Source organism: Hyperolius riggenbachi, chromosome 4, assembly GCF_040937935.1.
Source record: "Hyperolius riggenbachi isolate aHypRig1 chromosome 4, aHypRig1.pri, whole genome shotgun sequence".
In the NCBI taxonomy this organism is placed as follows: Eukaryota; Metazoa; Chordata; class Amphibia; order Anura; family Hyperoliidae; genus Hyperolius; species Hyperolius riggenbachi.
Genome location: NC_090649.1, coordinates 433157235 through 433175274, shown reverse-complemented (window position 1 = coordinate 433175274; position 18040 = coordinate 433157235). Strand labels below are relative to the sequence as shown.

The 18040-nt window shown below is 40.8% G+C and overlaps 1 protein-coding gene across 2 annotated transcripts in view; it reads right to left on the bottom strand.

Annotated features, from left to right (window-relative positions):
* Nucleotides 1-18040, bottom strand: part of MCM8 (minichromosome maintenance 8 homologous recombination repair factor) — a 72755-nt gene that overhangs the window by 24226 nt on the left and 30489 nt on the right. For both annotated transcript variants that reach the window (XM_068232500.1, XM_068232501.1), the window contains exons 5-9: nucleotides 16608-16754; nucleotides 12564-12667; nucleotides 12269-12467; nucleotides 11224-11309; nucleotides 5883-6034 (exon numbers count right to left, since the gene is read on the bottom strand). In XM_068232500.1, the coding sequence (XP_068088601.1) occupies nucleotides 5883-6034; nucleotides 11224-11309; nucleotides 12269-12467; nucleotides 12564-12667; nucleotides 16608-16754 (688 nt within the window). The remainder of the gene's footprint in view (nucleotides 1-5882; nucleotides 6035-11223; nucleotides 11310-12268; nucleotides 12468-12563; nucleotides 12668-16607; nucleotides 16755-18040) is intronic.

Below are 18040 nucleotides of genomic sequence, written 5' to 3'. Positions count from 1 at the left end.
TAAAATCTACTCCCTGGCAGGGAAAACAGCTCCCAAACAAGGTGTACATTTCAATTAGTGTTGTTTAAAAGCGGTAAAAGAAAACCTGAACTGAAAATAAACTTTTTTTTTTTTTTTTTTTTTTAGAAACCCCCAGTTTTCTCTACTGTTGAAAAGCTTAAAAAAAATAGGTTTAATTCTATACTATCTCAGTTGACTGTCAGTCTTTCAAGAACAAGCGACACCCATGCTAACCTAGAAATAAAAAACACATATAAAGGTAGATAAATACTACTTCTACTTACATAACAGATGTATTGTGCTGTCCAAGTAATGATTCCTGTGAATTTTATTAAGGAAAAGCAGAAAATCCTATCCTAAGCTAATGCTGACATCATATCCTCCCTGACTCTTGTTTCCCTCCTCCCTTCTCTTGCTCATTGTGTATTCATTAGCTGCCCTCCTCCCAGAGTCTTCAGACACTCCCACTGAGGTGTATACTAACAACTTCACTGTCTATTTTTTTATTTACACATCCAATCACTGAGTCACCTCAGCCTTGCTTGTAAACACAAGTAATCAGAGGGTGTTTCTGATAAGGAGCTAGGCAGGGAAATAAATGGAAGAGAAGGAATATATTATAGATAAAACGAACTCCCAGCATTCAACTCTTTGGCACTGTTTGGCACTAGGGCCAGTGCCTAAAGTATGTGATAACTACAAACCATAACAGCAGAAAAAGTTTTGCAAGTTTTGAATGCAGGATTAGCATCTTTATGACTTAATACACTTAGACCAGTTGCTGTTGAAATTAGATTTTTATGGTGACAATACTGCTTTCACACACTCTGACACACTTCAGATCCCCAATCTATGAACTATTTACTTTTTCACCTATTCCCTGCACTCAGAAGTTTTTCTCTGCCAGACAAGAGTTTTATAGCTGTCATTAGTTATCAGTGAGGGTACACTATAGTCCGACTAGGTCTCGACTAGAAAGAAATTGTCATTTGCATACCTAAATGTAACCCTCTCTGGGGGAAAAAACACAGCTTAGTTATATGCAGAAATGGCACTGTACATACACATGTTTATCTCATCATGTCACATGTTAGTTCAGGTACCCTTTAAGCCTTTATCTAGTTACAAATCATGTGAAATCACTGACAGTCGAAGAGAATAGCACAGGCCACAATTCACTAAGATCATGCTGGTGATAAGTGAAAAATTACCACAACACAATCGATCAGCTTTTTATGAGTTACTTCACTAAAGAAGCTTGCCTTATCATGTAATGATAAGTTTTCACAGTGAGAGTTTTATCTTATCACTCCAGTCCTGAAGTTATCACCTCTGTAGTTATTCTTACATGCAGTAGATAGGGAGGGGAGGAGCACACGCAGGTAGGATGTAGAGACTGCAGGGACTAAACCCTGTTCAGTCACAGTGACCAATGGAGACCCCGCCTCACAACTTTAAAGAGGAGCTGTTAGGTATAGGGTCTCAGAGAAAAAAAACACATATATCAGTTGCTAAATATTGGCTGTATTTACATTACATATGCATTTCACTGTCCACGTTTGGATTTCACAGAATTTTTATATAGTATTTGCAGAGATTGATGCTCCTGACAGCTCATGGCAGGTTCCATGTTTGACTGTCTTGTATAAGCCAATTGTGATGTAATATCCTCCCTTACCCTGCTTCCTGATGATTCGACTCACAAAAAAGATCCGGATCAAAGATCCTAATCGTTCATGATCCAGACAACACTACTGTGCAGTGAATATTAATTAGCCATGTGGCTAGGAACAATAGCGGACTCGTGCAGTATACTCTAACGGAACATGTGCACTGTGAACAGCACATTGATTTTTCAGTGCTGTGAGTTAGGCTGCAAGCTACAAGCTGCTGTAACATGAGCCTGTAACTTCCCACTGTGAAAGCAGCCTTAGGGCGAGATAGGGAAATGAAGGGGAGGACCAAGGGAGTGCAGTAGGGAGAAGAAGCAGCCCCAGCATGCTCTGCAGTATCTGTTATGAGGCCTGCCGGCCTCCTTAGGAGCTTGGGAATAAAGAGGATTGCTATTCAGCAAAAATCAAAGTATGAGAGATTTTTAACTTCAGTATTGCCTTTTTGGCTTCCTTCTAAACTGTTCAACATAGGAGAATAGAGGTTTAAATTAGCTTTTACAGCCTGACAGTTACTCTTTAAGGACTTGACCACCTTGCATCCAGACCTTGTTTCCCCCTTATGAACCAGAGCAGTTTTGACATTTTAGCTATGTCCCTATTTAATCAGCAATAACATTATCCCTATTTATGACACCTAAATGAAATATATATTGTTTTTTTCAAGACTACCTAGGCTTTCACAGTATGCCATTTTTCCCTCAAACAATTTTGTTTTCTATGCATTGTAATAGGTAAAAGAGGAAATTTACAGAAAAAATACATTATTTCTAAGTTTTACCAATTCCAGTTTAAAAATAAAATGTGCTATTGTAGATTTAAAAAAACACAAATGTTGTTTGGCTATCTCTACTGTTTATCACAAAACAAATTACGTTCCTGTCACAATTTATGGTGAAGATATTTGATTCTTAAATAATGCTACAGTGTGTATTTTTCACTATGAACTGAGAAAATAAAAGTATTTTTAATGGTAAAAGTCAATCTTATTGGCTCAGTGAACATATATTCGCATTCACCAATTAGTGCTGCAGCAGATAGTGACAGATGTGTGCACAGGAGCAAGCCCAATCCTGCACAACACTGCTTCAGCTACACGACTTATATCTACGTCTTTGTGGCTTAGATGAAGTCACACAGAGGACGTAAAGCTGTGTTCAAAATTATTCAACCCCCACTGAAATTGAGTGCTTTGGCCAGTTTGACATTGATTTTGATCATTTCAGTCATCTTGTTTACAATTAAATCAAAGAGGCACTTGTAAGTCAGACAAATATAACATAACATTTATAATGAAATAACCACAAATGTCTTTTCTGTGCTCACATCATTATCAGTTTTATTTAACCCCCAAGTGACATTCATACTTAGTACAACATCCTTTTCCAGTTATAACAGCATTTAAATGTGAAGCATAGCTTGACACAAGTGTCTTGCAGCGATATACGGGTATCTTAGCTCATTCTTCATGGGCAAAAGCCTCCAGTTCAGTCACATTCTTAGGCTATTCTTAGGCTTGCGCGCTGCAACTGCTTTGTTTAAGTCCCACCAGAGGTTCTCAATCGGATTTTAGTCTGGTGACTGCGATGGCCACTCCAAAATGTTCCAGCCTTTAATCTGCAACCATGCTCTAGTGGACTTGGAGGTATGCTTAGGATCATTGTCCTGTTGAAAGGTCCAACGTCTCCCAAGCCTCAGGTTTGTGACGGACTGCATCACATTTTCTTCCACTATCTCCTGGTACTGAAGAGAAATCATGGTACCTTGTACACACTGAAGCCTCCCTGTACCTGCAGAAGCAAATCAGCCCCAAAGCATGATTGAACCCCCCCCCCCCCCCCCCCTTAGGCCTTGTTCTTCCTCCTCCAAACATAGCGTTGATCCATGGGCCCAAACAGTTCTAATTTTGTTTCATCAGTCCACAGAACACTACCACAAAAGTTTTGGGATAGTGTTCTGTGGACTGATGAAACAAAATTAGAACGGTTTGGGCCCATGGATCAACGCTATGTTTGGAGGAGGAAGAACAAGGCCTATGAAGAAAAGAACACCTTGCCTACTGTGAAGCATGGCTAGGAGTCAATCATGCTTTGGGGCTGTTTTGCTTCTGCAGGTACAGGGAAGCTTCAGCGTGTACAAGGTACCATAAATTCTCTTCAGTACCAGGAGATATTGGAAGAAAATGTGATGCAGTCCGTCACAAACCTGAAGTTTGGGAGACGTTGGACCTTTCAACAGGACAATGATCCCAAGCATACCTCCAAGCCCACCAGAGCATGGTTGCAGATTAAAGGCTGGAACATTTTGGAGTGGCCATTGCAGTCACCAGACTTAAATCCAATTGAGAACCTCTGGTGGGACTTAAAGAAAGCAGTTGCAGTGCACAAGCCTAAGAATGTGACTGAACTGGAGGCTTTTGCCCATGAAGAATTATTATCATTATTTATTTATAAAGCGCCAACATATTCCGTGGCGCTGTACAATGTAATAAAACAAACAAGGGATACATAATGATACAGACAATGATATACATCAAATATGAACACTGATACACAATACAGCACTGCTGATTACAATTTGATTTACCATGATGACTAAAATGTATAAATATCTAACAGAGTGCAAGCAATTAAATTAATAACATTCCATGACACAAAAGGGTGAGAGCCCTGCCCTTGCGAGCTTACAATCTAAAGGAATGGGGTGGAAACAAGAGGTGGGGAAGTATACAGTATATGTACAGGCAGTGCGTAATTAGGTTATTTAGTGGGTGCATGGCCTAAGCTAGAGAATATGCTTGTCAGAAAAGGTGGGTTTTGAGGGAGCGTTTACAGATTTCAAAGGTGGGAGAGTGGCGAATGTGCTGTGGAAGGGCATTCCAGAGGAGGGGTGAGGCACGTGAAAAGTCTTGTACACGTGAATGTGAGGAGGTAATTGTAGAAGAGGATAAAAGAAGCTCGTGTGCAGATCTGAGATTGCGGTTGGGTTGGTATCTGGAGACTAGTGAGGAGATGTACAGGGGAGAGAGATTGTGGAGAGCTTTGTAGGTTAGGGTTAAGAGTTTGAACTGAATCCTCTCGTTAATTGGTAGCCAGTGAAGAGCTTGACATAGAGGAGCAGCAGAGGAAGAGCGAGAGGAGAGATGAATAAGTCGAGCAGCAGAGTTCAGTACAGAATTGAGCCTTGCTAGTCTGTTAGTTGGAAGTCCACCAAGCGATATATTGCAATAGTCCAATCGAGATATAATAAGAGCATGTACTAACATTTTGGTTGTGTCACGGGAAAGAAAAGGTCGGATACGCGCTATGTTTTGAGTTGGAGATGGCAGGAGCTAGTTAGGGCTAAGATACCCATATATCGCTGCAAGACACTTGTGTCAAACTATGCTTCACGTTTAAAAGCTGGTATAACTGGAAAAAGATGTTGTACTAAGTACTAAGAATGAATGTCACTTGGGGGTTGAATAAAACTGATAATGATGTAAGCACAGAAAAGACAGTTGTGGTTATTTCGTTATAAATGTTATGTTATATTTGTGTGACTTACAAGTGCCTCTTTGATTTAATTGTAAACAAGATGACTGAAATGATCAAAATCAATGTGAAACTGGCCAAAACACTCAATTTTAGTGAGGGTTGAATAATTTTGAACACAACTGTAGCTATACTGTAGTGGTGGAAAAAGTGATAAAAGGAATATTGAAGTGAGACAGATGTGGAGGCTGCCATATTTATTTTCTTCTAAACCATACAAATTGCTTGGCTGTACAGTTCATCCTCTGCCTCTCATACTTTTAGTCATAGATCCTGAACAAGCATGGAGAGCACGTTTAACTGCATTTGCCACATACCTGTTTCAGGTGTGTGATTCAGGCGCTACTGATGCATGAAAGATTAGCAGAATGCCAGGAAACTGGTATTGTTTAAAAGGAAATATTTGAGCCTCTATAGCCCTCTCACTTCAGTTGTCCTTTAAAGCATCTGCTGCGAATGTCTTGTTCCCAGATACCACAGGACACCTTCTAAAGCCTTCTGCATTCAGGGCCTTGATGGGACAGAGGTATTTTTATGGCATAAGGATATATTCAATCTTGGGCAGGAGGATTTCATGTTTTAGCTTGTCAGGGTGTTGCCTGAATTCACTCCAGGATCACTTTTAGTGTAACACCTGTAATAAATAGCACCTCATTTTATGTAACACGTCAGTACATACCATCTTTGATATTGGACACTTTAACAATTCCGGTGATTGTCACCATGTCTCCAGGAACACAACTGTCCACTAAATCCTGAATCAGCTCACATTCCACTGTCCTAGGAATTCTGCCGGCTTCTCGCTGATCATCAGACATCATCTCCTGGACTCTGCAACGACAAAAACCTTCACTAGAATGCAGTCCTGGGTGTATGGCCCCTGACACAACATCAAACATCATGGTGGACATATCCAGCATGGAGACAAAGCCCCGATCACTTTATCTGAGCAAAACATTATTTACTCATGATTCAGAACAGCCAGCTATAAAATGATGAGAATGAGGTTTGGCCAGGCAGCTTTCCTGCTCTTGCCCTTAACAACCTGCACTTTGTAAAAAGAACCAGGTCAATGGCGCACATAGCCTCCTCTCAGTGACTGGAATTATTGTGTCCACTTGTGTTTCAGAGCTAGCAAGTACAATGCTCAAAAAATAAAGGGAACACTTAAGCAACACAATGTAACTAATTCAATCACACTTCTTTGAAATCAAACTGTCCACTTAGGTAGCAACACCGATTGACAATTAATGTCACATGCTGCTGTGCAAGTGAAATAAACAGGTGGAAATTATAGGCAATTAGCAAGACATCCCCAATAAAGGAGTGGTTTTGCAGGTGGCGAAATAAACCACTTCTCAGTTCCTATGCTTTCTGGCTGATGTTTTGGTCACTTTTGAATGCTGGCGGTGCTCTTACTCTAGTGGTAGCATGAGGCGGAGTCTACAACCCATACAAGTGGCTCAGGTAGTGCAGCTCATCCAGGATGGCACATCAATGCTACACTGTGACAAGAATATTTGCTGTGTCTGTCAGCATAGTTTCCAGAGCATGGAGACACTACCAGGAGACATGCCAGTACATCAGGAGAGGTGGAGGAGGGCAACAACCCAGATGCAGAACCGCTACATCCTCCTTAGTGCAAGGAGTAACAGGAGGAACACTGTCAGAGCCTTGTAAAATGACCTCCAGCCCGTGATAAATGGGTATGTGTCTGCTCAGTCAGAAACAGACTCCAGAGAGTGGTACGAGTGCCCGACATCCACAGATGGAGGTTGTGCTCACAGCCCAACACCATGCAGGATGTTTGGCATCTGCCAGAGAACACTAAGATTGGCAAATTAGCCACTGAGCCCTGTGCTCTTCACAGATGAACGCAGGTTCACACTGAGCACATGTGACAGACGTAACAGAGTCTGGAGACGCCGTGGAGAACATTCTGCTGCCTGCAACATGACCAGCTTGGCAGTGGGTCAGTAATGGTGTGGTGTGGCATTTCTTTGGGAGGCCACACAGCCCTCCATGTGCTCGCCAGAGGTAGCCTAACTGCCATTAATTATCGAGATGAGATCCTCAGACCCCTTGTGAGACCATATGCTGGTGTGGTTTGCCCTAGGTTCCTCCCAATGCAGATAATGCTAGACCTCATCTGGCTGGAGTGTGTCAGCGGTTCCTGCAAGACGAAGGAATTGATGCTATGGACTGGCTCGCCCATTCCCCACATCTGACTCCAGTTGAGCACATCTGGGACATCATATCTCGCTCCATCCACCAACTGTCCAGAAGTTGGTGGATGCTTTAGTCCAGGTCTGGAAGGAGATCCCTCAGGAGACCATCTGCCACCTCATCAGGAGCGTGCCCAGGTGTTGTAGGGAGGTCATACAGGCACGAGAAGGCCACACACACTACTGAGCCTTATTTTGACTTATTTTAAAGACATTACATCAAAGTTGGATCAGCCTGTAGTGTTTTTTTCTACTTTAACTTTGAGTGCGACTCTAATGCTGGGAATACACAATGAGATTTTTCAGTCGATTTACTGTCCGATCTTATTTTTGATTGATTTTCCGATCGATTCTCTTATCTTTTCTTATCAATTTCCATTCACCTCTATGAGAAATCAATCATAAAAAATATAGAAAATAAGATCGGACATGTCGGAAATTATCTATCGAAACAATCTATCTGCTGAAAATCTTATGGTGTATTCCCAGTGTTAATCCAGACTTCCGTGGGTTGATAAATTTGATTCCCATTGATAATTGTTGTATGATTTCGTTGTCAGCACATTCAACTATGTAAATAATGAAGTATTTAAAATAAATATTTCATTCATTCAGATCTAGCATGTCTTATTTTTGTGTTCCCTTTATTTTTTGAGCAGTGTATATATTTACAGTGGCTTGCAAAAGTATTCGGCCCCCTTGAAGTTTTCCACATTTTGTCATATTACTGCCACAAACATAAATCAATTTTATTGGAATTCCACGTGAAAGACCAATACAAAGTGGTGTACACGTGAGAAGTGGAACGAAAATCATACACGATTCTAAACATTTTTTTTACAAATCAATAACTGCAAAGTGGGGTGTGCGTAATTATTCAGCCCCCTGAGTCAATACTTTGTAGAACCACCTTTTTTGATGCAATTACAGCTGCCAGTCTTTTAGTGTATGTCTCTACCAGCTTTGCACATCTAGAGACTGAAATCCTTGCCCATTCTTCTTTGCAAAACAGCTCCAGCTCAGTCAGATTAGATGGACAGCATTTGTGAACAGCAGTTTTCAGATCTTGCCACAGATTCTCGATTGGATTTAGATCTGGGCTTTGACTGGGCCATTCTAACACATGAATATGTTTTGTTTTAATCCATTCCATTGTTGCCCTGGCTTTATGTTTAGAGTCTTGTCCTGCTGGAAGGTGAACCTCCGCCCCAGTCTCATGTCTTCTGCAGACACCAAGAGGTTTTCTTCCAAGATTGCCCTGTATTTGGCTCCATCCATCTTCCCATCAACTCTGACCAGCTTCCCTGTCCCTGCTGAAGAGAAGTACCCCCAGAGAATGATGCTGCCACCACCATATTTGACAGTGGCAATGTGTTCTGAGTGATGTGCAGTGTTAGTTTTCCGCCACACATAGTGTTTTGCATTTTGGCCAAAAAGTTCCATTTTGGTCTCATCTGACCAAAGCACCTTTTTCCACATGCTTGCTGTGTCTCCCTTTGTTAACAATGGCTTTCTTCTTGCCACTCTTCCATAAAGGCCAACTTTGTGCAGTGCACGACTAATAGTTGTCCTATAGACAAATTTCCCCACCTGAGCTATAGATCTCTGCCGCTCGCCCAGAGTCACCATGGGCTTCTTGACTGCATTTCTGATCAGCGCTCTCCTTGTTTGGCCTGTGAGTTTGGGTGGATGGCCTTGTCTTGGTAGGTTTACAGTTGTGCCATACTCCTTCCATTTCTGAATGATCGCTTGAACAGTGCTCTGTGGGATGTTCAAGGCTTTGGAAATCTTTTTGTAGCCTAAGTCTGCTTTACATTTCTCAATAACTTTATCCCTGACCTGTCTGGTGTGTTCTTTGGACTTCATGGTGTTGTTGCTCCCAATATTCTCTTAGACAACCTCTGAGGCCGTCACAGAGAAGCTGTATTTGTACTGACATTAGATTACACACAGGTGCACTCCATTTAGTCATTAGCACTCATCAGGCAATGTCTATGGGCAACTGACTGCACTCAGACCAAAGGCGGCTGAATAATTACGCACACCCCACTTTGCAGTTATTTGTAAAAAAAAAAAAAAAAGGTTTGGAATCATTTATTATATTTATTCCACTTCTCACATGTAAACCACTTTGTATTGGTCTTTCACGTGAAATTCCAATAAAATTGATTCATGCTTGTGGCAGTAATGTGACAAAATGTGGAAAACTTCAAGGGGGCCGAATACTTTTGCAAGCCACTGTATATACTTGTAAATCAAAAAACCTGACATAGGATCTTCTAGCTCTTCCCCATTCTATCTAAAAATAAATGCTTTATGTTTTCTAACTGAATTGTGTGCCCATCATTTGAATCATTACCTTGTGTGTCTTCATTCACACCATATTTCATCTTGGAGCATTTCAGTTTTTAGACAAGGCAAATTTAAATGGCAGATGCACAAGGACGTTGTGCTAATATATACACATCCTGTGCTGCATAATAAGCATGTTTTTGTCAATGAACAAAGCTGACACCTGGATGATTCAAAAGATGCAGTAGAGGGAGACCGTGAACTTTCCTCCGAGGTTTGGAAATAAAAGTATTAGTTGTTCTTTCATATGGAAATACTGGCTGATATTTACAGTGGCTGCTTAGTCACAAGGGCAGGTAGGTCTTGAGTGTAACTGAAGTACCGTCATACAGCTCAAGCAGCAAAACATATGGGCGATGACTAACAACTGTATTGTTGCAGAGCTTTTGTAATAAACACTTTAATCTTCGGCAGTGTTCATGCAGAACTGTTGTGTATGGAAATACAAAACATAGGCAGAAAAGAAAATGACTCTTATTTATAACACTTTGCAGATGAACTGAATTTAAAGTGGGACTATAATCAAAATATCACCTTTGTGCCAAAAGGTTAGTCATACAATAAGAATCTGTAGAGACAGACAATGATTTGCTTGATAGTTATTAAAAAGGTTAATAGACTGTGTTTCACTTTGCTCAAAAGCTCATCGGTAAAAGCTTCCCCGTTTGTCTTCTGTTTACTAACTGTAGTTGATGAAGATCTGCAAATATAACAGAAAGGATTTGTGTTTGCAGGAATCAGTGTGACTGTAAGCAGCGAAGAGAAGGTTTTGCTCACTATTAGGGCCTGTTTCCACTATCACGAATTTGCATGCGTTGCCCGCATGCGAATTCGCATAGCCAGTGCAAGTGGATGGGACTGTTTCCACTTGTGCGTTTCCCCGCACGTTTTTCTGTGCAGAAAAAATCTGCAGGGTAGGGCCCTCAGAATTCGCCTGCGTGTGGAATGCAGGCGAATCGCACGCAATGTATTTAATAGGGAAATCGCATGCGTTTTCCCCATGCGTTTTTTGCCGCGAATTCGCATGCGATTTCGCATAGGTACCCATGTTAATTCACACAGGCAGTGACATGGTTAAAATCGCATCACCCTAACCTATGCGAAATCACATGCGAAATCGCGGCAAAAAACGCATGCGGAATCGCACCCGCATGCGATTTGCCTGCGGTGATTCGCCGGCGATTCCGCAACGCTATAGTGGAAACGGGCCCTAAGAGTCTTCTGGATATATCTGACGAAATACAACCATTGCAGCTGTAGTTCTAGCCCTGCTGTATTCTATGATGGGATGGGGAAGGGGGGACTTGTGCTTTTTACACAGTTGACATTACTTTAAGACAATAGTAAGTAGGATAAATGTAAGGACAAGACGAGTGAAATACATTTTTATTGAATACCAAGCCAAACTTTAATTCTGCTTTATGACGCACGCGCTTAGCTTACTTGATGGTCTGCCAGTCCACAGTGACTGTCAGCGGAGACCCCCGATTAGGTGTAAATGTACGGCTTCGGCATTCTGGAACTGGACACTGGAATATAAATTCATGGGTGTTACCTTAAAGCAGAACTAAAGACAGCAAACAGCACTGAGAACTCTTTAAATTGCATCACTCTCAGTGATCATACAAATAATAATGGGAATTACGCCTACCAGTCCCTTGCATGATAAATGTCATCAAAAATTGATTTGTACTGGTCAACATAGCAGCAATCTAATTTCCTGACACACCCAAAATAAATTCTAGCCTAGTCCATACACTGTTCGTTTTACCAATATAAAAAACAAAGTAAATAATGAATTTGCTCTACCCTCTTCAACATTATTGCCAAAATGTATCCCCAGACTACGGTCAGTGCACAGAGAAAATAGAGATTTGACAGGTAAAGAGAGACAATTAGAGTAGACAGGTCTGCAGCTGCCTCTCTTGTTTAATTTACTTTTATGTGTAGCACTGTAAGTAGCGCTATTCAATGTTCTTCTTCTGTACAGAATACGATTTACGTGACTAATATTTATTGATACGACTCAGGACTGTCCCCAGGACCATCAGGTCTATAATTAGGCTATGGATGTTGCAGCGACATGCAGCAAGGAAATATCCTGTACCCGGGTGACATCTTTGTCAGGACAGGAAGCAAAGAAAAATTTCCAAAATATTGATGATTTGGTGTTCTGCACTTTGATGCTTGGAATAAATTGACAAGAACTGAAAGAGACTTGAAACGCTGTGGTTTGGTGACAACTTTATCCTATTTATTGCTTGAACATTCTTACTTTATCCAAGTATACTTCCTCTATTGTAAATACAATGTGGAAAATGCAACGCTGACCACCTAAACAAGATCTATATTGAATTTTCAGGTACTGTACTTAAATACAAACCCCTAATCCCCAACCCAAACCCTAATTACACCAAATCTGTCTAAACTCACAGTTTACAAAGAGTTTGAAAAGCTCCAACTTTATCATAGAAGTAAATGACATTACCTTTGTTGGAACGGTGTATTTGCCATCAGGAGTAGGAAAGCCCTGGACATCTCCACACATGTTGCATACAAAGGCCATTTTGGTGCAAAGTGGTTTAATATTACTCACTCTGACAACTGTGCCACGTAGCGCTACATACTTCCCATACAAATTAGCCCGGAGGTTTTTCAGAGGTATTAGTGGCTCATAATTGTACACCCTGTAAGAGGAATAACACAGAGAGGAAGTGTCACATGGAGAATGCTAACTATACAAAGCACAGATATGAAGAGTCCAGATCACAGAGTGCCGTTACCGAGCATGTATATATGGTACGCTGACTATAGGGGCCTCTTCTAGAGGAAGGCCTTCCTGTTCCCGCAGGGTTACTGCATGTCTCTCCAGATCTTTAGTAAGCACCTGTAAGTATGAGAGCACATTATTAAATGCATAGGACCTTATTTATAAATCAGTATTAAACAAGTAGCTCAAAGTAACTATACTATATGATCCACACTATGTGGGAAGAACAAAAAGGAGAATCCAATGGATTGCTGTTTATAATAATGATGATATAGCAGCCTGTAAGTGGGCTGACTGGTGTTTGCTTAAAGGGGCACTATGGCGAAAAAATTGTAAAATCGAAAATATGTGCAAACATAAACAAGAAGTATGTTTTTTCCAGAGTAAAATGAGCCATAAATTACTTTTCTCCTATGTTGCTGTCACTTACAGTAGGTAGTAGAAATCCGACAGGTGGACTAGTCCATCTCTTCATAGAGAGGATTCTCAGGGATTTATTTTCAAAAGCACTTAGTGAATGGCAGTAGCTCCGTCCAACTGTCAAAAAACTGTATGGAGCAGGGAAGCTGGCCAGCATCATGGTTTAAATCCTTTTTAGGGAATAACTTTAAAAAGAATAAAAGCCTTGTTGAGGAATCCCCAATAAAGAGATGGACTAGCCCAAAACCCATTGCTTCTGTCAGATTTCTACTACCTACTGGCTCATTTTACTCTGGAAAAAATGTACTTCTTATTTGTCTAGGTTTGCACATATTTTAAATTTTAAAATTTTTCGCCATAGCGCCCCTTTAAACATTAGGAATCACTTATCCACCACAAAATAAAGGTAAGGTAACAAGTCTTTTCATGTTTGTGGACTCATACTTGGGTCTTTCCATTAACTGGGGGAAATCTGCGATTTTGAGAATAGATAACTACAATTTCTCTCCAACCTGTTCCCTGTCCACTCCAAATAGTTAGCTCCTTTAAATACTTAGGTGCTACTGTACAGGCCAACCCCGAGATGTATTTTGAACATAATGTTAAACCCCTTCTCTATATTACACAACATAAATAATCTTCCTGTACTAAATCCCCACTCTCAGCTGTAGGTCAAGTAAACCTTATTAAAATGGTACTGCTCCCCAAAATACTTTAGATTCTCTACAACTCCCCAATTTATATTCTTGTGTTCTTTCTCTATAATAACGTTGGCCTATTGTTTTGTGCAACTTGAGAGCCAAATTTAAATGCTCTTTTTTTACAGGGGGATTGTCTCTCCCCATTTGCATTACCTCGCCTCCCAACTGGAACATGTTTAATTGGTTTTTATCCAACTCTTCGCAAGTCCCTGATGTCAAACTTCGGCCTGTTGGCCAAATCTGGCACGCAGAGCCATCAAATTTGTCCCCCAAGTGGTTTCCCCACTTTGCATTATCTTTGGCCAACTCTAGACCACCAGGGACGCTATATTGGAGGTAAAGCCCCCAAACGCCAGGGAAGTCATATGCGGAGGTAGGGGGAAAGCACTAAACACCAGGGAACTGTATAGGGGGGTAGGGGCCTCTAGACACCAGGGAACTGTATACAGGAAGGAGGACCACTAGACACCAGATAACTGTATAGGGGTTGGAGGGGGGCCATTAGATACCTGGGAACTATATAAGAGAGGAAGGTGGCCAGTGGATATTGAGGTTGGCCCACGACTATGTCCCAGTGTACAATTTCAGCCAACTTTGTATTCGAGTTTGACACCCCTGCTCTAATTAAAGGCACATTAACACAATCGGATAATGAAAACACTTTTCTGAAACAAGCTGCTAAGGTGTGGCAGTGGACATTCAAGGACTTACCTTCCACTATGCGGGAACACTTCACTCTGCTATGGGACAATCCTAAACTTTTGAGCTATCCAAATTGGAAAATACATCGTTCTGGGCTGACAAGGGTGTAAGCAAAATTACCCATAATTCCCAACTAGTATAATTTAATTCCCTGCAGACTCAATTTAATTTATCTTCAAGACACTAATTCATGTACCTTCAGCTCTTTCATGCTCCTAAAGCACAGTTTCCTCAGGGGCTCCCCCTTACTGGCACTTCACCTGTATTACAAAATATCAAAGATGGACCTCTAAAGCACCACATTGGTACCCTCTACTCTTTGCTTATTGAATTATTATTATTATTTAGTATTTATACAGCGCCGACATATTACGCAGCGCTGTACAGTGTATGTATATATACTATGACTATGTCACTAACTGTCCCTCAAAGGAGCTCGCAATCTAATCCCTACCATTGCAATATGTCTATATTATGTAGTGTAAGTACTGTAATCTAGGGCCAATTTTTAGAGGTAGCCAATTAACTTATCTGTATGTTTTTTGGAATGTGGGAGGAAACCGGAGTGCCCGGAGGAAACCCACGCAGACACGGAGAGAACATACAAACTCTTTGCAGATAGTGCCCTGGCTGGGATTCGAACCAGGGACCCAGCGCTGCAAGGTGAGAGAGCTAACCACTACGCCACCGTGCTGCCCCTATACCAGGCCCTTCCCATAACTGAAAGCTCACAGACCAAATGGGTTAATTTGGACGTTCAATTGGATGAAGATGAGTGGGAAGAATAGTTATTAGCTTCACACTCAGTTTCTCCTTGTCTTAAAGACAAACATACCCGTTTCCAGCCCAACTTATAAAGTATTTCCTGACGTCCTCCAATGGTTGCCCTATGTCCTCCCTACATAATCCTACTTTTATCCATCTATTATGGCGATGTCCAATTGCTGACTTTTGGAGGCATGTTGAAAGCTTATTGCATGAATGATTGGATCCCTGGTTGCACTAGACTTAAGTATACAGTATGTGTTCTAAACATCACTGAAGAGGGTACGCCCGAGCAAGATAAGACATTGTTATTGAGACACATTTTGTGGCCAAGCAATGCATAGCCCTTCGTTGGTTGTCCTCACTCTGTCCTTCCATTGATGATTTGGAAACTAAAAAAAAAAAATCCACATAACCCTTCAGGACGGTTTTCACGTATTTTTTGCTTTGTGGTGCGATGCTTCTGCCGCATCCCACCACAACGCAACAAACTGCAATCATACAACCCTGCGTCAGAGTGCGCTGACAGGGTCATATGTATTGAGCCGCCCCCTCCCCCACCCCCCTCAGCGATGTACGCCCTGCCGGGCAGGAAAAACATTACTGGGATGCCCATTGGTCCATGCATGCACCGCACTCCATCCTTTACACTACCTGTGTCGTCCATAGACTTCCATTACGCCAAGCACCGTGCAACACCGGATACTTCCGATGCATCGCGGCGCAACACCCTAAATGTGATTTGCCCCATTGCCTTGCATTGCTGTTGAGTTACCCTGTGGTAAAACATGGTAACTCAACACACACTTGCAATGCAAGTGTAAAAGAGGCCTCAAATCATGTCACTTCCACCCCCGCAACCGCCACCACAGCATGACAAGGTACATGTTTTGATGATGTATACCCCTATGATGTCACTTTCATATCAGGCACAATAAATGAAGCTGAGTACAGACGGATGGTGCACGTTGCTGCTTCTTTATAACAAAGAGGCCTCAAATGCCTAGTCAATAAGCATAGAGGTGGTCCTCAAAAATTCTCCAGGGTCTTGGATAGATGGATTACCAGTCCACATGTATAGCAACCTGTTCTTCAAATCTTCTCTTTTTTGTATGTACCATTGTGTAAGACAATTCTCGTTTTATATATTTCTATCTAATGCTAGAGCCAAAGTTGTACAGTACTAAGTAAATATGTTTAGTTCATTATGCTCAATTCCCCGTTGTAATTTTAATTTTCCTTTCAAATAAACGCCTTTGGTTAATGAAAAAAAAAAAGGTTTTGCAATATTTAAAAAAATGTAAAGTGAAATGTGTAAAGGAGACCGTAGACCCGAGTTCCTGCATAATGCAGCTCAGAAGTAAATTAAAAAAGAAACACTCACTAATGGATGGTGAGCAAGCACAAAGGACCTGCAGGTGTTGCCTAGCCATCGGCCAGTACACCCACACATGGATATCTGAACACACCTGGTGTATGGCCAGCCCCATGCAATCCAGTATTTTCTCAGGCATCTCTTTCAGCTCGCTGGACAAAGGAACAGATGCCACGAGTTCTTCATCCTCCAGGAGTTCCTTGTAATCCACAAGGATGCTTCCTTTTCTTTCAATTTCATCCTATAGAAGACAACGTGCAGATTTCTGACTTAGTTCTATTAGTCTGAAGGTGCCCTCATATGATACAATAAAGTGATCCAATTTTATGGCAATTTGATAAAAACAATCAGTTGTACAGAAAAATTGCAAGCTTTTCTTATTTTATTCATACGAGAAATCTGACTTTGAGGGTTTTTTTTTATATATATATATATATATATATATATATATATATATATATATATATAAGTTGATTGTGAGTGGTAGATTTTTCTGATCAATTTTTATGAAATTTGAATGGTGTAGGGTTGATTGTCAGTTTCTTAATGTATAGACCCAAGAGGGGTTTTTTTTCAGAGTTTTCAATAATCTTTTTTTCATAATTTGGTAATAAGTTAACACACATTGGTTAAGATTTTTCAAATGTTACAATCAATCAAAAAATGTATTGTAATTCTTGAAATAAAAAGAAAATTCAAAAAAATTGTATGGTGCGTCTTAAAGCCCTTGTACAGACATTTTTTTTTTAATCTTGTCCTAATCCCACTGGTGTAGGAAAACAAGACTAAAGGTGCCCACTAACAGTCCAATTTCTAGTGAAAAATTGTTTGAGCAATCAGAAATTCTGTTCGGATTGTTTGAAAATAACGTCAGTTGATGGGCACAATCGATTATGAACGATTATAAAAAAAAAAAAAAAAAAAAAAAAAAAAAAATCATCCGACTGGGTTTTTGTCAAACCAAAATTTGGATTTTCTTGATTGGTTGTGATAAATAGGAAGCAAAGATTGGTTCGTTGATGGTGTAATGAACAATTTTTTTTCTGATCAGAATATCTGATCGCTCAAACGATTTTTCGCTAGAAATTGGACCATTAATGGCCACCTTAAATGTGTTAGAAAAAACAACAACTCAACAAATACCTTCATTTACCAGTAAATAGTGTTAATCATGTGACTATCTCTATACCCTGTACTTCTCCTAACCCTGACAAGCTTCCTCCGACATTCCCCTGAAGCTTTCCTGTTGGAGCTAAGCCTCTTCCTGCATCTGGAAATTATACCCTCCAATTGTAGGAGACATTGAGTGACAGTTTGGCGACTTCCCCTTCCTGACTGGCCTTCCGGAGCACCACCCATGTAATGTCCTCTCTTCTGTGCAAGGGGGCGGGGCTGCATGCCAAAAGTTGGCGCACTAATCTGGCATGCAATTGAAAACTTTATTCATGCCAAATCACTACAAAATAGATTTTGAACAGCGATTCAAAAGTGATCCTATACCACGTTTTGGAGCACAATCGCTCCAAA